At 37.6% G+C, this 20,337-nt stretch overlaps 1 protein-coding gene across 1 annotated transcript in view; it reads left to right on the top strand.

Moving 5' to 3' along the window:
* The window catches only part of LOC115215600 (dnaJ homolog subfamily C member 2), a 40,047-nt gene that overhangs the window by 4,998 nt on the left and 14,712 nt on the right, over positions 1-20,337 (top strand). The window contains exons 2-8 of the mRNA XM_029784820.2: positions 6,978-7,171; positions 8,859-8,934; positions 9,661-9,753; positions 12,026-12,170; positions 15,811-15,891; positions 16,377-16,442; positions 19,312-19,403. Of these exons, the coding sequence (XP_029640680.1) occupies positions 6,978-7,171; positions 8,859-8,934; positions 9,661-9,753; positions 12,026-12,170; positions 15,811-15,891; positions 16,377-16,442; positions 19,312-19,403 (747 nt within the window). The remainder of the gene's footprint in view (positions 1-6,977; positions 7,172-8,858; positions 8,935-9,660; positions 9,754-12,025; positions 12,171-15,810; positions 15,892-16,376; positions 16,443-19,311; positions 19,404-20,337) is intronic.

Genomic DNA, 20,337 nt, shown 5'->3' with positions numbered 1-20,337 from the left:
CGTAAAAAGCACCCATTACACTTACGGAGTGGTTGGCGTTAGGAAGGGCATCCAGCTGTAGAAACGTTGCCAGATAAGACTGGAGCCTGGTGCAGCCTTCTGGCTTCCCAGATCCCCGGTCGAACCGTCCAACCCATGCTAGCATGGAGAACGGACGTTAAACGATGATGATGATGATGATGAATATATATATATATGTATGTATATATAATAATATATATATTATATATATATATGTATGTATATATATATATATATATATGTATGTGTGTGTATATATATATATATATTCGTTTTGCAAGATTCTTGATGTGAATTCGTGTGTTGTAACAGATATTGTTGTATTTAGGGATGATCATGTTGCCAGTTTAGCCAATAAAAACACACGCACTATATATTTGGTGTTAACCTGCTTCAGCTTTATCTTTTACTAGCAGTATCGCCCGGCGTTGCTCGGGTTTGTAAGGGAAATAACTATATAAGCATTTTTAGAGAGTTATAGCCAAAAAATAGCAAAAAAATGCATTAAAAATGGAAAAAAATAATGGTAAATTTTTTAAAAAATCGTTGACTCATCGTAGACATTTTTTAGAGAGTTACTTCCCTTATATAATAGCGAAAAAATGCATTAAAATGGAAAAAAGATGATGGTAAATTTTTTTTTAAATCGTAGACTCATCGTAGATGCGCGCTAATACCCAGAAGTGCTCGATATGAATCACGACTATAAGATACCCGGTTTTGGTTAAACTGCACTGCAAAATGTGGGAGTAGTTAGGAATCTAAATCGTAGGAGACAGACACACAACTTGACTTTTATATATAAAGATTATGATTAATATAAGATAAAGCTGAAGCAAGTGGATACTAAATATATAGTGCGTGTGTTTTTATTGGCTAAACTGGCAACTTTGCCATCCCCAAATACAATAATATATATATATATATATATAAATACATGTGTATTTGTATGCGTGTATGTGTGTATATGTATATGTGAAAGCGTGTGGTCTAGTGGTTAGGTTGTTGCACTTCCTATCGTGGGTTCGATTCCCAGATCGGGCTGTGCATTGTGTTCTTGAGTAAATATATATATATATATGCGTGTATGTATACATATGTACACACACACACGCATGTAGTTCAAATTTAGAGGAAAGTAAAGACGAAGACAGGTGAGGGAACAGCGAGAAAGTGTATTAGTGTTACGCTTGGGAAGATCGAGAAGGTCTTTGATGTTTCAAGCTTAGCTTTTCGACAGAAATCAAAGAGAGGGAACCAATGTGTAGGGATTAATGGTTCAACATGAAATGAATGAATCAATGTATATATTAACACATATATTTATATGGTGTATATATCATTTATATATGTTGATACATTTATTCATGGATATGCATATATATAGGTATATATATATATATATCATCATCATGTCCGCTTTCCATGCTAGCATCGGTTGGACGATTTGACTGAGGTCTGGTGAACCAGATGGCTGCACCAGGCTCCAGTCTGATCTGGCAGAGTTTCTACACCTGGATGCCCTTCCTAACGCCAACCACTCCGAGAGTGTAGTGTGTGCTTTTACGTGCCACTGGTACAAAAGCCAATCGGGCAGTACTGGTAATGGCCACGCTCAAATGGTGTTTTTATGTGCCACCTGCACAGGAGCCAGTCCAGCGGCACTGGCAATGACCTCGCTCAAATGTTTTTTCATGTGCCACCAGCACAAGTGCCAGTAAAGCGACGCAGGTAACGATTACGCTCGAATGGTGCTTTGTACGTGTCACTGGCACGGAAGCCAGTTAGCCGCTCTGGCAATGATCACACTCAGATCTTGCTCTTAGTGCTCCACTAGCACGGATGCCAGTCAACAAATTTGATTTCGATTTCACTTGCTGAAGGAAAGGTATGCATAAGTGGGCTGGTTACACACCTGGCATAGATCACGAGGTTATGGTCTCACATGGCTTGCAGAGTCTTCTCAAGCACAGCATATTTCCAAAGGTCCTGGTTACTAGTCATTGCCTCGGTGAGGCCTAATGTTCGAAGGTCTTGCTTAACCACCTCATCCCAGGTCTTCCTGGGTCTACCTCTTCCACATATATATACAGTAATCCCTTGACCATCGCGGGTGTACATTCCCAAACCTGCTGCGATAGGTGAAAATCTACGAAGTAGAAAAAGTACTGTACTGTATATTTAAAAAAATTATTTTTTAAATTTGTATATATTTATTTTATTATAAATTCCACAGAGGAATTGATGCAAGCTTAAATAAGAAACTGCGATATGGCAAGGGAATACTGTATATATATCTATATATTACTATATTTATATATGTGTGTGTTGTTAGGAAGGGCCATCCAGCTGTAAAAACCCTGCCAAAACATACACTGTACCGTAAGGTAATTTTTTTTCCTGGCCTGCTACTGTGAACCTCTTACCCATGCATGCATGGAAGATGGTCGTTAAGCAATGATAATAATGATGACGATAATGGGAGAACATCTACCTAAACTGTACAGATGAAATTTTCTGACCCTGCCTTCGTGAACTCAAAATGTCCTTGGATACTGGTCGTCTGTGCCAGGAATATCGACACGAGATCTACCATCATTATTTCCCATCACACAATCTATGGCTTTAGCATAAATTCACCACACCCAACTTATTATATACCAACAGACATGTACATGTCCACATGATTTTAAGATTGCTCTCCCCATCCCTGTTCCCCTCCACATCTACCCCCTTTCTGACCCCAATATCCATCTATACTCTTCAAGTATTTACCTTTTGAACCTTGATGGCATTTTCTGATCCCTGTCAAAGGGACATAACTCTAACAAGCAAACGTTAATTTTCTGTGTTTCTTCTATACAACTTGTTCATTTTGTTTTTTTTTTTATGAAATCTGCAATGTGACATTTACTGACCTCTAGTGGCAAAGAGCCTGCACCATGCTTTTCTTATCCTTCTGATAAGTGGTGTGGTTGGGTTTGCCAAACTGATTGATAACATTGGTTGAAAAGGGGTCTATAATACTGTTGTATAAATAATACCTAAAAAATGATATATTTATAGTCGCAGGTATGGCTGTGAGATAAGAAACTTGCTTCTCAATCACATGGTTCTGAGTTCAGCCCCACTGTGTGGCACTATGTGCAAGTGTCTTCTACCATAACCTCAGGCCAATCAAAGCTTTGTGAGTGGGTTTGGTAGATGGAAACTGAATGAAAGCCTGTCATATACATATATATATATATGTGTGTGTGTCTTTGTGTTCATCTCCCACCATCACTTGACAACCTGTGTTAGTGTGTTTATGTCCCTGTAACTTAATGGATTGGCAAAAGAGTCCGATAGAATAAGATTAAAAAAATAAGTGCTGGCATCAATTAGTGTGTGTGACTAAAAAATACCTTATGTTGGTACTTCAACATGGCCGCATCCCTTCCATACTTGCTACCCCAATAATGCTAATGTCTTCACAGCAAGTTGAAGGCATTTGCCTTAATTAAAGATGTGCTCAAAGCACAGCTAGACAACCTATGGGCTAATCTTTTTGATAGCACTGCCTTGTGCTGTTAAAGACATCAGCTGCTATGAAGAAGGAAGAACAACAGTTGGTTATGATGCAGAGGCCCATGAGAAGATCTGTACTTGGAATACATTGTGGAAGCATATCTGGAATGGATGAATTATAGAATGGAGTGCAGTGAGCAATATGGTCTGAATGCTGAACGCACATGTTCCACTGAGCTAGACATGTTGCAAGATTCACAGACAATAGGTGGAGCCATGCAATTTTTGAATAAGACAGGAAGGGACCACTCAGATGACCTCCAAAATGATGGGAAGGTGACAGCTGGCAGAATCGTTAGCGCGCCGGGCGAAATGCTTAACGGTACTTTGTCTGTCTTTACGTTCTGAGTTCAAATTCCGCCGAGGTCGACTTTACCTTTCATCCTTTCGGGGTCGATTAAACAAGTACCAGGTACGCACTGGGGTTGATATAATCAACTTAATCCGTTTGTCTGTCCTTGTTTGTCCTCTCTGTGTTTAGCCCCTTGTGGGTAGTAAAGAAATAGGTATTTCGTCTGCCATTACGTTCTGAGTTCAAATTCCGCCGAGGTCGATTTTGCCTTTCATCCTTTCGGGGTCGATAAATTAAGTACCAGTTACGCACTGGGGTCGATGTAATCGACTTAATCCATTTGTCTGTCCTTGTTTGTCCTCTCTGTGTTTAGCCCCTTGCGGGTAGTAAAGAACTAGGAAAAATTTGGGCTGAAATGGAAGACAAGGGCACGATCAAAGCAATAATAGAAGCACATTGTACCCAGCGAGATATATATATATATACATATATATATGAATATAAGAGAGTGACCACTATGTGGTCGACTCTAGCACTAAAAATAGATCCGCTAGGGTTTCAGCCACGAAGAATTGTTTCCGATGAAAGTTAGCACAACTATTAGCATAAACGAACAGGGCAAAGTGATCACTCTCTTATATTTACATATAAAATTTATTGTATTCCAGGTTTTTATGCACTAAGCCACTTGGTGTTAAATTGATGGTACTATTAAATTAGTATCCAATTTTCTCACCCTTATTAGTTGATTATATAAAAGCACCGTAAAAGCACCGTCCGCTCGTGGCCGTTTGCCAGCTCTGTCTGGCAACCGTGTCGGTGGCACGTAAAAGCACCATCCGTTCGCGTCCGTTGCCAGCCTCGGCTGGCCCCCGTGCCGGTGACACGTAAAAGCACCGGTTCGTGGCCGGTTGCCAGCTCTGTCTGGCCCCGTGTCGGTGGCACGTAAAAGCACCATCCGTTCGTGTCCGTTGCCAGCATCGCCTGGCCCCGTGCCGGTGACACGTAAAAGCACCATCCGTTTGTGGCCGTTCGCCAGCTCTGTCTGGCACCTGTGCAGGTGGCACGTAAAAAACACCCACTACACTCGCGGAGTGGTTGGCGTTAGGAAGGGCATCCAGCCGTAGAAACACTGCCAGATCTGACTGGGCCTGACGAAGCCTTCCAGCTTCACAGACCCCAGTTGACCTGTCCAACCCATGCTAGCATGGAAAGCGGACGCTAAACGATGATGATGATGATGATGATGATATATATATATATGAATATAACTAATTATTTGGACTTGGGTATATGGTTAGTAGTATGCTGATTAAAGCATTTTCACTGGTTAGGCTACCTGGTGTCATCCATAGTTATGATATAAGTGTCATTGGATCAATGCCAGGAATTCCGCAGTGTTTGTTGAGTTTATAATGAATGAAGGAAACAGAAAATGGAGTCAGCAAGAATCTTTATTCAACGCAATAACCTGTTTGATCCATCCTGCATCTGTCCTTTGCAATGGGATATTGTACAGTTTGTTGTGCACTGGTGAATGCAACACAACTAGCTGTAAAATATCCCACCTGCAAGGGACAGATGCAGGATGGGTCGAAATGGTTGTTGTGTTGAATAAAGATTCTTGCTGACTCCATTTTCTGTTTCTCTCATTCATTATATCATCATCACATCATCATCGTCATCATCATCATCATCATTTATATATATAAATATATATATATATATATATATATATATATACATATATAAAATATTATTTGAGACAAAACCACTATTTTGCAAAACAAACTATAAAATTGGATTTAATCCTAAATCTGATTTTTTTTTCCCTGTAAATTTGGATATATTCCCTAATATTTATTATTATATATACATATATATATATATATATATATATATATATACATATATATATATATATATAGATAGATAGATATATATGTCTGTGTGTATATATTTATATATATAATGTCTATATATATGTATGGTTATATATAATGGCTATATATATACATATATAAAGATATCTGGTAGTCTGTTCATCCTACCAGGGTGTTTTACTCTCCTGCACCTGATGGCTGGAGGTGATTGAGGAGGATCTCCAAAGGATCGATGTCATCTTGGAGGATGTAGCGGGGCTAGCTTGGGACTGCCAGCAATGGAAAGCACTGGCGAACCTGGTCAATTCTACGCATGATAATGCCTCTGGGACCACTAACTTGGAATGACCCCAGCTCAATCAAGCAACAGCATGAGGCCAGAATCCAGGTAGTCTGATTGATAGAATGATATATATGAGTGCAAGTGTGGCTGTGAGGTTTAAAAGTTAGCTATCAAACAACATGGTCTTGGTTAGACCCTGTGATGACTATAACCTTGGGAGTGTATATTTTTAAACCAAAACTGTTAGAAGTTTGTTATATATATATATATATATATATATATATATATATATACACATATACAACAGGTAAGATAGGGTAAATGTTTTTATTTTTCATTCCTTTTCAGAATTGCAACTATTAGTGGCTTGGAGTTTTAACTGCTCTTTCTAGTGAGTCAGATGTCCTATTATGGTCATCTCTTATGTGTTTAAATGTACACTGTATTTTTCTATGAATAATATATAGTCTATTGAATAAATTTTTTCCTTTTCGCTAGACCACTGGTAGCAAAGAATTTTTCTATAAATATTTTTTCTGCTACCCTAAGATTTTGTATATATATATATATATGTATGAATTAGAAGAAAACCACCTTTTATCAATTCAACAATGAAAGAATTAAATTCTACCATTTAGAAAAAATTAAATATAAGATAAAACATATCAATGATTGAGTAATGTGCAAAGTGATAAATAAAACGCCACACAGGTACTTTTATGTGTCAATGCACAGGTGCTTTTACCTGAATATGTGTATATTTACAGTTGGATAACAGCAATTGAAGAAAAGAAAGAAATGCATATCTCTCTCTTTTTTTCCCCCCCTCCCCCTCTCTGTGTATATATATATGTACCTAACCCCCTTCACTCCTCTCCTCTCTTTCTCTCATACATGTATATATATATATATATATATGTATCTTCTTCAGCTCCACTAGAACTCCTTGTTGAACCAGTCGGTCGCTTATTTGAACAGTTCCAGATACAGTTGCGTCATAAATATTCTCATGAACACTTTGATGGCAAGGACCTAGATCAGTCAGAGTCTGGTTCGAGTGAAGATGAACTACCAGATGATGAAGATGAAACTCTACTTTTCAGCCTTGATCCTCGTGAATGGAAGGTATCTGAAACATCTATTTACCAAATATTCCTTCATGTTTGTTTGTTTTTTTTCTCCAGCCATCAGTAGCACCAAATGAGACCAACAGGAGCATCCTGTGTAAACAATTTGATTAAAAGTAACTAGGCATGTACGTACTGTATTGGATCAACATTTTCCTCTCAGCTTCCTAAGAAGTGGAGAAGATGAGTAGCGTTAGCTTTGTGTTAGTTGACTCTTACTTGTTTATAAGAAGTAAAATATTGCATTTTGTTTACTGGAGCAAATAAATTTTGTAACTGAAATTTTTTCTACCAATACTCATTCTTTTAATAGTACTCTTGTTGATAAAACCATCATATTTATTGTCTATTTTGATTCTCATTTCACATGTACACATTAATTCCTACCAATCTCCCCTCTATTTTACTTCACTGTTATCTACATGTTGTCACATACATGAAGACAATGCCACCCATGTTGATAGGGTCCCTGCCATTATTCTATTGCCTTTGAGTTAGCTCTGGGTTAGATAAATTTTTGTAAGAGTAGATTGAGCACCTTATCTGTGATGAAAGCAATCAATCTAGAAGAAAACTCTAAAATTAATACCTTCTTCCAACATGCCCTAAGCCAACATGGAAAAGTATGACTGATAAAACTAACATGTGGTATCTCATGCTGGTGTACATTCTGCTGTAGGCAGAGATAGCGGGAAATGATGACCTTGGAAGAAACATTCTGGTGTTGCTCAATCTGTCCATTAAAGTCACCAACCATGACATTTATCATTGAGGCAAACTTCAAGACATGGTCTTTTGCTCACCTGTCTGTCTAATTGTAGTGCATGTGGCAATCATGTTACCTACAACTTGACTAAGCTTTATTATTCTGTCACCTTTATTTTGATTCTATCTATTTCTATGCTAACAGCATGACTACTCCATCAGCTCCAGCACTATTGTTGTTTATCAATCGGATTACAGAGCTGTGATGAAAGGCATTCCAGCCAGGTTCATCTAATCTTTTTTTGTTTATCAGGAACTATACTCTTACTCTTTTACTTGTTTCAGTCATTTGACTGCAGCCATACTGGAGCACTGCCTTTAGTCGAGTAAATCGACCCCAGGACTTTGTAAGCCTTGTACTTATTCTATCGGTCTCTTTTGCTGAACCGCTAAGTTACGGGGATGTAAACACACCAGCATCAGTTGTCAAGCGATGTTGGGGGGACAAACGTAGACACACAAACATATACACACACACATACATATATATATGTATATATATATATATATATATACATACATACATATATACGACGGGCTTCTTTCAGTTTCCATCTGCCAAATCCACTCACAAGGCTTTGGTAGGCCTGAGGCTATAGTAGAAGACATTTGCCCAAATTGCCACACAGTGTGATTGAACCCAGAACCATGTGGTTGGTAAGCAAGCTACTTACCACACAGCCACTCGTGTGCCTATGTTTAATTTGTTTTACCTTTTTTAAAAGTAGAATATAATTTGAGGACAGTTTTACAGCTGTTTTGTTCAGGTTCTGTTTCCACAGAGACTCCCTTGGTTACTCCATTCCAAATTGTTTTATGAATAGAAAAATGTTGAAAAACCATTCATAGTATTCAGGCAGCATGTTAAATTGAAAGCATTTTCTGTAATATAATTCCTAAATAACCAATGTCTGTTGCAGAATCAAGATCACTATGCAGTCCTTGGACTCAAAAAGTTACGTATAAATGCCACAGCCAACCATATTAAAAAAGCATGTAAGTACTAAAACTGTTATTACAAATTTAGATACCGCTGTATAAATAAATCTTTTTTTACTTTTCTTTCAGACTAAGATGTAGAAGTTATTCTGTAATAAAATGACATGGTTGATTGTCTGTTTAAAATAGTGGGTCTTAAAATGACAGTAATCCCCTCTCCTTTCCATTATTTATGAAAATTTTTTTTACACTCTCCTATTAACGAGCAGACAGTATAGAGTTTGCACCTGTGCCATTCTTCTTTGTTGAGTACTTATTCTACCGGTCTCTTTTGCCGAACCGCTAAGTGATGGGGACGTAAACACACCAGCATCGGTTGTCAAGCAATGCTCGGTTGTCAAGCAATGCTAGGGGGACAAACACAGACATACAAACACACACACACACACACACATATATATATATATATATATACATATATACAACAGGCTTCTTTCAGTTTCTGTCTACCAAATCCACTCACAAGGCATTGGTCGACCCGGGGCTATAGCAGAAGACACTTGTCCAAGATGCCACGCAGTGGGACTGAACCCGGAACCATGTGGTTGGTTAGCAAATTACTTACCACACAGCCACTCCTGTATAATTACTAAAAATTTCACTTTTAATAACTATATTTTGACACATTACTTTCAATATCAGGTACTCTCTTTTATTGTCTTCTTCTTAGCACTGAAGTCTTTACCCACACACACACAAATATATATGTATATATTTTTTTAGATAAAGCTAAAGTCTTGAAGCACCATCCTGACAAACGAAGAAAATTGGGCAATATTGTGAAAGATGATGACTATTTTACCTGCATATCTAAAGGTAAGTATTGTAACTTATTGAAGTTATTAGTCTTTGGGATAAAGCTACCAAAAACATCTGTCTCTCTTTATAATGTGCTGAATATTCATAATGTGACTGTTATAAACTTGCTTTCTCATTTGGGTGGTATGGTGGTGGCCAAATGGTAAAAATATTGGTTTTAATTCCGTTTCCACTGTTTTTGTTCTTGCCTCTGGAGGGCATACTTATTGTGTGTATGTATGTAGTGGTTAATATGGTTTCTGATTACAAATATCTTGAGTCATACATATCATCATTTGAAAAAGATTTTCTAACTAGAAAGGGTATAGCCTGGTCAGCTTGTAACGATATGCATAAGATCTGGTCATCAAATCTAAGTAGAGATTTCAAACTTAAAATCTTCAAAACCACAGTCAAACCAATTCTACTATATGGCTCAGAAACCTGGACATTATCAAAGAAGCTTGATAGGCGGTTGGATGGAACTTACACTCACCTCCTTATGAGAGCTCAAAATCTCTTATGGAAGCGTCATCCAACCAAAGTACAAATATATGGGAAATTACCACCTGTGTCATCTCTTGTGAAAGGTAGAAGAGTCCAGTTTGCTGAACATTGTTGTAGAGCTGAAAATGAGGTAATTTCTACTCTTCTCCTCTGGAAGCCATCTGCTCGCGATACCAGAGGGCGCACACTCTCCTACCCTGATGTAATCTCCAGGGATACAGGCATCCAGCAACAGGACCTCCATAATGCTATGATGGACCATGAAGTCTGGCGTAACATAGTAAATTCCATTGTCTCGACCACGGTTGAACAATGATGATGAGTGGTGTTTAAGATGCTGCATTGTTGACCTTGTCTTGAGTTCAAACTATTTTATTATGTTTTCTGGCTAAAGAAAACAAATACTATATTTTTCTATCTTGCAACTGAGCTACAACAAAATCATGAGCTATACATATATTTGAATTGACACCTTCTATAAGATTATACAGACATTAGTAAGCTCAACTGATGTCAGGATACAGATTTGAAACTGTTAATAATTAGTGAGTGGAGTGTTTAATAGTCATTGCATTAATAGTAGTGGTTACAGACAAGCTAATAAGAATTGCTGTTCACCAGACAATTAGAATACTCCCTTATTTGTTGGTATTATCACATCAATAGCACCTTGAGGTGTTAGATGACAAATACAAAACACTATCTCTACTCTAGGTACTTGTTACCGCCATCTCACAACATTCTGTCTCTCAACTGGTATCATTTATTTACATTAGATGTCCGTAACTGTACAGTTGAGTTTTCTGGTAACATTTACCAATACTCTTTACTCTTTTACTTGTTTCAGTCATTTGACTGTGGTCATGCCGGAGCACCGCCTTTAGTCGAGCAAATCGACCCCAGGACTTATTCTTTGTAAGCCTAGTACTTATTCTATCGGTCTCTTTTGCCGAACCGCAAAGTTACGGGGACACACCAGCATCGGTTGTCAAGCAATGTTGGGGTGACAAACACAGATACACACACATACATATATATACACATATATACGATGGGTTTCTTTCAGTTTCCGTCTACCAAATCCACTCACAAGGTATTGGCCGACCTGAGGCTATAGTAGAAGAGACTTGCCCAAGGTGCCACGCAGTGGGACTGAACCTGGAACCATGTGGTTGGTAAGCAAGCTACTTACCACACAGCCACTCCAGCATAATCTAATCAATCAATATGTAATCTGATCAACCAATATGTAATCTAATCAATCTTAACTTAAATTTATCATATTTTATGTCATGAATATAGAAATGTTAGATATTTTGGTGCTGCTTTGGCATGTGATTACAACTTAAAGGGTGATTACTTTAGGTTACTTGTTAGTTTACTTTGCAATTTCTAAAAATCCTTAAGATGTTCGCTAAAGATTTTTTACAATAAATTCTTTTGTACATACTTAGCATTATAAATGTATTTTTTCAAAATTCTTTAAGAAACCAAGAATAAACAATACTCTTTTACTTGTTTCAGTCATTTGACTGTGGTCATGCTGGAGCACTGTCTTTTAGTCGAGCAAACTACTTTACCATACAGCCATTCCTACACCTATATAATAATTAAAGTAAGTGTGTAGATCACACAAGTTTGGCAGCCGTAATTTTGCAACGTAAAGAAACTAAAAACTAACCTAAAGCAATCACCCTTGAAGTTGTAGATCAAAGTAGGACCAAAATTTCTTTGTTTACTCTTCTTCTAACTTTATATTTTATTGGTGTCTTTTTTACTATAGCATATGAAATATTAGGAAATCCTGTGAAGCGTCGAGCTTATGACAGTGTAGATGCTGAATTTGACAATGATATTCCTTCCCTTTCAACAACTTCCAAAGAGAAGTTTTTTGAGGTGTTTGAACCAGTTTTCGAAAGGAATTCCAGGTTTGCTTTCATTTTCATTTGCCACTTCATCATCACTTTGAAGGATTTAAGTTGATTGTATTGATCTCAGAACTTATTCAGCCTTATTTTATAAAATTCTATTTGACAAACTGCCAAATTACCGGACACAAAAGTTCACAGTATTGCTGTTTTTACATTGGCATTTACACACACACACACAATATATATATATGTATATATATATATATATATATATATATATATAGTGTGATTGTTACCAGCATCGCCTTACTGGCACTCGAGCCCCATGCTAGTAAGGTGTTAAGAGCACCATCCGAGCGTGATCGTTGCCAGAGCAGCTATCTGGCCTCCGTGCCGGTGGCACGTAAAAAGCACCCACCACACTCTCGGAGTGGTTGGCATTAGGAAGGGCATCCAGCTGTAGAAACTCTGCTAGATCAAGATTGGAGCCTGGTTTGCCAGACCTCAGTCAAAATCGTCCAACCCATGCTAGCATGGATAGCGGATGTTAAACGATGATGATGATGATGATATATATATATATTTGAGTGTGTGTGTAGGTGCATAGCTTAGTGATTAATGCATGATTGTAAGATTGCAGTTTTAATTCCTAGACCAGGTGATTAATTGTGTTCTGCAAAGCATTTCATTTCACGTTGCTCCAATTCACTCAGCTGGCAAAAATGAGTAACCTCACAACTGATTGACATCCTGTATTGTGGGGAATATATATTCCATAGATTGTAGGAAACCAGCCTTATGTGCTAATGACTTGGGAAGGGCCTTTCATCCTTTTTGATATATTGTAAAGGCAACACAAGAGAGACAAGGCTTAACTATAACAATATTAGCTTAATGCTTTGATGGGAAGAGAAAGAGTCTCTGTTTCAGATGTTAGTTCTTCATCAGAAGAAAGAGAAAAGTATAGATGGAGTAAGAAAGAAGATTGGTTAGAAGATGGGAGGGGTGGGTGTGTATGTGCAAGTATAGAAGTGCATCTGTGTTTGGGAGGTGAGTGGTGTGTGGGTTTTTTTTGGGTGTTAGTAGGGTAGGTATGTAGAAGTTTGCAAGTGCAGAAGTATAGTGGCAGGTTTGTGGGAGTCAGAGTTGTGTGTGTGTAAGGTGTGTGTTAAGTATATGAGGAATATGGATGTGAGCAGGAGAGAGTGGGTAAAAGCATGAAGTAAGAGGGAAGGCCAGTGGAATGTGGGAGGCATGGGAAGAGGGAAGGCCAGTGGAAAGTGAGTAGAGGAGTTGGATGTGAGACACTGTTTCATGGAAGGAAGGTGTGAACAAAATAAGTGGAAATTTGGGAGAAAGAGAAGTCAGAAAAATTATTTAACTTGTATAAAAATAGAGAGATTAAAATTACAAGTTCTGTGAGAGAAGAAAAGTTATTTAATTCTTTCAATACCAATCTGCCTGAAACCACCTCTGGCTCTGTAGTACAAATGACTTGTTTTCATAAGTTTTAAATTTAAATCTTTGACCAAACCTTAGTCACAATTTGTGTTCCTAACACTAGCTTAATGATAACTAAGTTATTTTACTAAATTCTTTGTTATATTTAGAATTAATTGAAAGAGACACAGAGCATCTCAAAATAAATACAGTAACAAAAGGGTTAAGAAACTAAACAACACTGAAAAGTCCAACAGGGTTGGATGGAATATCCTAAGGATGGTGAGGAACCTGAAAAAGAAATTTAGTTAGGTGAGGCACAGGGAAAGGCTTGACAAATGTGACAGGTGTGTGCATGTTTTGCGGGTATGAAGTGTTTTTATATGGAAGAAAGAAAAAAAAAGAAGAGAGAAGAAAAAACATAATTTTATGTATATGTAGATGGTAGAAAATCAGGAAAGTCCATGGATGGTGAAGAAATAGTAAAATCCACAAGGAGAATTGGATAAGATCTGCTGAGGAGAGAGAAATGTTAAGGTAGAATGTCATAGTGTGAAGAGTAAAGGGAAGTAAAAAGCAGGTGAGAATATGTAGGCACGTGGCTGTGAGGGTGTGTTAGCAAGTAAAAGAATCCATGGCTGGGAAGGTGAAACACTACTGTAACGCAGGAGAGGTGGAGGGAGGAAGTGGGTTGTGAGTGTACATGTGGTGGACATTGTGTGTGTGTGTGTGTAAAAGTAAATATGTGTGAGTATGCATGTGTCAACAAGACAATGTGTGTGTGGGTATGTATGTGTGTTAACTTGCGAACATACAAGGGTGTGTCAAGGAGACAAGATGGTAGAAGAGACATGCGTCTTTGTATGTGAGAGGTGTGGTGTGGTGGAGTGGAGGGACATAGTTTCTGTTTACCAAATTCTACTCACAAGATATTAATGAACCAACTGCTATACTAGAAAGTATTTGGGAAAGGTGCCATGCAGAGATTGAACCTTAAATCCTGTATTCATGAAGTGTATATCTGAAGCCCATGGCAATGCATTTTACAAAGTTTTGCTTATAAGATTTTTCCTTTTGTGTTGTGTTTGAATTTAAATTGAAGTTGTTAGTTTCAATGTAGCTGCTAGAATAAGAATGTGGCTGGGCAAAGTTCAGAGAGCTTCCACCTTTGTTGGTAACAAAGGGCCTCTACCTCAGAGTGAATGAGATAGTGTTTGATGCCTGTGTTCAAGCAGCCATGCTACATGGCAGTGGAACATGGGCTGTGACTGTAGAGGCTGTGTGAAGGCTCGAAGGAATCAAAGCTAGCCTGCTCTGCTGAATGTGTAATGTAAGTGTTCACACAAGACGGAGTGTAGGTGTCTTAAGAGAAAAACTGAGTATAAGAGATATTGGATATAGTGTGCAAGAGAGAAGACTCTGCTGGTATGGTTGTGATGCATATGGACAAGGACAGCTGCATAAAGAAGTGCTGGTCTTTAACTGTGGAAGAGGTTGACCCAAGATGATGTGGGACAAGGTCATGAAATATGATCTTCAGAGGCAGTAGCAAATGACAAACTTCTTGCAAATTGCTGTGCTTGAGAAGACATGTCAAGCTGAGTGATATTGTGGTCGTGGCCAGTGCTGGTGACACATGAAAGGCACCCATGCTGGTGTTATGTAAAAGACATCTGGTACATTTTGTGGAGTGGTTGGTATTAAGAAGGGCATCCTGCCATAGAAACCAGGCCATACAGACTGCAGCCCGATGCAACTCTCTGGTTTGCCATCTTCTGGTGCTCTTGGTGCTGTTAACGAGGTTTCTTGGATTGGTTTTCAAACCTCATATTTATAGAGGAAGGTTGCAGTTGACTGAATTGAATGTAATACATTCTTGATATTTACTTATATTATTCTCAATGGAAGGAAAAGCGAATGGAATTTAAACTCAGTATTTGGAAGAAAGACAGTAACATGCATGCATATGTATGTGCACGCGCACACACGCACACACACACACACACATGTTCATATTTATGACAAATATTGTATCTTAATAACTAAGCCTGTAATCTGGTTTTGTTTATTATCTTTAGTTATTTCATTTTCTTATACCATTAGTAAAGTATGAATATCACAACTTCTGTCCTATCTTTTGAAGTCAGAAGTGTTGATCATCCAGTGATAGGATACCCCTGGAGATCAAACAGTTGACAATTAACATTTATTGCGTAGAGTAAATAGAAATTTCATACATACACTAATTTTTTTACAGGTGGTCTCTTAAGAAACCAGTCCCAAAATTAGGAGACAATTCATCAAGTTTCAAAGATGTAGATCGGTTTTATTCTTTTTGGTAAGTTCTTGAGCTTTCCTTTTCTACAAAGTGGTTTATTTTGTGTATTTACACTCTGAAATCATTTATTTGATACTTTTGCAAATTCCTATATTTTTATATGACTTACTGGAGCAGAGAATATAACTACATAAAATGTTCTATATATATATTATATATATATATATATATATATATATATATATATATGTATATATATATATATGTATGCCATGATGTTAGCTAGATATAAGGATGTCCAAATTGATTTGCAGTGAGTTAGATAAGATGTACTCTTTGATGTAGGACTCAACCTGGAACCATGTGGTTGGTAAGCAAGTTACTTACCACACAGCCATTCCTACGCCTATCTTTAGAATATCTTTGTTTATAGCATTACGTTATTGCAACTGACACGAGAACTTACTAGAAAGGAAATATGGAAAACATCTTACCTATAAACAATTTCATGAAAATTTCTTTTTGTCCCCTTTCTGTATTTCTAGGTATGACTTTGAATCCTGGCGTGAATATTCCTATTTAGATGAAGAAGAGAAAGAAAAAGGCGAAAAGTACGTTTATTTAGTTCTGCATGTTTATTACACTTAGCACACACCTATGCCTAAATACCGTAGAAGCATTTTGGCCTATACGCAAACCAGAATGGTAACTTCTATATATATTATGAAGGTAGGTATGGTGAAATCCCCCCAACACACACTTATATTTATGCTCACAAATTTGTATACACAAACACACATGCACACATACATAAGTTCATACACAAGCATTTGCTTACATATATACATCATTACAAGCTGAATTCGAATGAAAGATACAATAGTTACACATACCTCTTTGACATGACAAAAACAATAAGATGTATAAGAAAATGTATAAGTAAATAAGACAAACGACAATTTTGTCATGGAAGAAGGAGAAAATACAGATCTGTGTGTATACAATTTTAGCACAAAAGTAATAATAAAGAACAAAAATGATAATAAAAACCATAATAGCATATAAATACCTATATGGGTAGACACTCAAACAACACCCACACATACATACATACATATTATATGCATACATTTTATTGTACTTGACTGCAACATTTAAAGAATCGTGTGTGTATCATCATCATCATCATCATCATTGTTTATTGTCCACCTTCATCATCATCATCATTTAACATCCGTATTCCATGCTAGCATGGGTTGGATGGTTCGACTGGGGTCTGGTAAGCCATGGAGGCTGCACCAGGCTCCAGTCTGATTTGGCAGTGTTTCTACAGCTGGATGCCCTTCCTAACGCCAACCACTCCGTTAGTGTAGTGGATGTTTTTTTCGTGCCACCGGCACAGGCTGACAAACGGCCACGATCAGTTGGTGCTTTTACGTGTCACCGACATGGATGCCAGTCAGGCGACGTTAGTAACTGCCACGATCGAACGGTGCTTTTACGTGTCGCCAGCACTGGTGACTTAACTACAATTACCATTCGAATTTTTGATGTTGACGAACTTGACTCAACGGGTTTCCTCAAGAACAGCGGGTCACTCTACGATCCAAGGTCAGCGCAGCAGGCTGTCCTGTGAGCATGAACTCACTTCATTTGTTGGGTCTTCGAAACCTCAAGAACAGCGAATACATATATATAAAAATGTAAGATCCAAGGTTTGATGTGTAAGAAGAAAATTATCTTCAAGCAATCCGTAGTAAATATAAAAAACGTCTTTCAGGAACAATAGTGTTTTATTGAGGCAGAAGGTTGTGTATTTTTTTGTCTTGAAGTTGGAAAAAATTCTTTTTATGTTTCATGGTAGGCAACCAGGGTTGCCGGCTATGCGAATAAGAATGCAAGAGTTAAGGAATGGAGTAGGTAAGATCCCTTCTGTGTATTAGCATATACCTCCTTGCAACAATGTTAACTTATATTTAATCAAGAAACCCTCGGCCTGCTGAGCAGCCTGTGGTATACACCTCGCTTGAATATTTACCACTTCCAAGGTTCTGCTTGCTATGAAACATATGTAACCCAGATCTTACTCCTTTCCTTAACACACACACACATATATATATATACAGGTGGTGTAGACAACAAACAGATGTATTAGTTTAACACCCGGGAAGTGAAAAAGTCTTTAACGTTTCGAGCTTATGATCTTCCACAGAAAGGAACACAAAAGGAAACAGGGAGGGAAACTATATATATGTATGTATATTTATACAGGGTGTGTTGTAAAGAATTTCCTATTGATTTTTTAGTCATAAGTTTTAGTAAAGGCATAAAAACAAGAGTTCTTTAGGGTTTAATTAAATATGGTCATGTAACATGTTTTCATTCAATATGTCTGCCTTTAGCCTTCACAGTTGCCCGAAGATGGCCGAGAACAGAGTCACACGAACACGAGTTGACTTCTTCACTTAAATGATCCCATGATGCAACTAAGGCTTTTGTAGGATACTCTTGAAACATCACTTTCTAGAATGGACCAAATAGCGGGGTTCATAGGGTTGACGTCTGGGCTGGAGGGAGGCAACACATTCTTTTCCCAGAACCCTTTGAAATTGCTCCTGCACCACTGCTGTGTCACATTAAGTATATAAGAAGGAGCACCGTCTTGCCTGAACTCATAATTATCTCCAAATGCTTCAGTCACCCATGGCAAAACATTATCCTCCAACATTTTCATGTAAATTGCCGAATTGACCTTCATCCTCTCTTTAATGAACATCAGAGGAGATTTTCCGCCATCAGATGACACTGCTGCCCAAACTATCTCTCTGATGAATCTCATTTAACGAAACACCTTATGGGCACCTTTGAGAACAGCACCCAACTTCATGGCCAAAATCCTGTCATTCTGGGTGTTCACTACAACCTTCTTGGTGAAAATATTCACCAAGAAGACATATGAAGACATTGTCATCAGTGCTCTGAATCTCCTCTGCCATTTTCTTGCACCACTCCAGTTGCTATGCTTTGGAAGTGGCTGAAATTAGGTGTCGACAGCAATTTTAATGACTTACGAGTTAAGTCTTCATGTATGACCCATCGCATAGTTGTCTGGGAGATATCAAGACTTTTATGTATTCTCTGTGTTCTCAGAAGCATTTGGAGCACAAGAGTGGGCATAGCTGTGAGAATTTGATGCCAAGACCCTGATGGAGTGTAGGATGTACTTGAACTTAGCTAGCCTTTTGACTTGGGGGTCTCATAACATTTTTAGTACACTATTTGCTACATTTTCATATAATGAACATGAACATAGCCCCTTCTCCCATATTTTTGTGCTTTTGAAGCTCATATTACTAATTCATTAGGCTTTGCCATATTTATCTTAAGGATTATGCTTTATATGTTTAAGAGAACTGTTTACAAATTAGAAACTGTATTGAATGAAGAAATTCAGTCGTTATTCCTAATTTTTCATTTTAGTCGTGAAGAGAGAAGATGGATTGAAAAACAGAATAAAGCTGCTCGTCAGAAGAGAAAGAAAGAAGAGATGGCCAGAATACGTCAGTTAGTTGGTATGTTCCCTAAATCATTACATAGTCTCTATGTAGCTTCTTATGTGGATAGAAAACCTGAAAATTTTCATGGCTAGCAGGAAAAATGGAAAGCTTTTGGATTGCCAAATTTATGCTTTATTTAATTACCTTAGTGGCATAGGTGGAGTGGAATGGTTGTAGTCATTGCTTGCTATTTTTCTATGCTGATATGAGTGTATTAGGGGATAGTGTATGTTTTGCTGATGCCTTTCTATCTTTTCAGCATAAAATCCTGTTGTGACTTTTTCCTTTTACTTTCTATTTGTTTTGTCACATAAGAGAATACCCTAACTGTATTTCATTCCTTTGTTATTGCCTACATTCTACTTTTTCTGACTGTGTTTTAATAAAATAACTGTAAGCAGTATAATATTCTGTAATCTGTTATCTCATATGGGGCTGCCGAAGACTTCCACTTCAAAGGATTATGCATTAGAATAGTTTCTTATTGTCCTCTCACTAACCATGTGAGGATTTCAGTTCAGTTCTGCAGTGATTACAGTCATCAATTACACAGCTTATAATTGTGAACTTAACTGATCCTTATTAATAGTTAAGTCTAGAATATTTAGGATTCTTCACTTCATTAAAACATCTTGTCTTGAAACAGTTTCCTCTAAATCAAGTGATTGAAAGAAAGGAACATACTCTCTATTGAGACTGAGTTGTTTCTGCATTGTTCAAGTAGTTTACTGAAGCTTTTGCTCAAGTTTCTTCCTGTCTGAGGGAAGAGCAATCATTCTTTAAGGATTCTTTAGTTACACTGTCTCAGTGGTGTACAACAAGCCTCTTTTTATATACTATCTTCCTCCTGTTGCTTCATCAGTGGCCTTGTTTAATGTCCATTTTCCATGCTGGTATGAGTCAGATGGTTTGAAAGGATCCAGTGAGCTGCAAGACAATGTCAAGCTCC

Source organism: Octopus sinensis, linkage group LG9, assembly GCF_006345805.1.
Source record: "Octopus sinensis linkage group LG9, ASM634580v1, whole genome shotgun sequence".
Lineage (NCBI taxonomy): Eukaryota > Metazoa > Mollusca > Cephalopoda > Octopoda > Octopodidae > Octopus > Octopus sinensis.
Note: the sequence above shows the minus strand (reverse complement) of the source record. Positions and strands in the feature narration are given on the sequence as shown.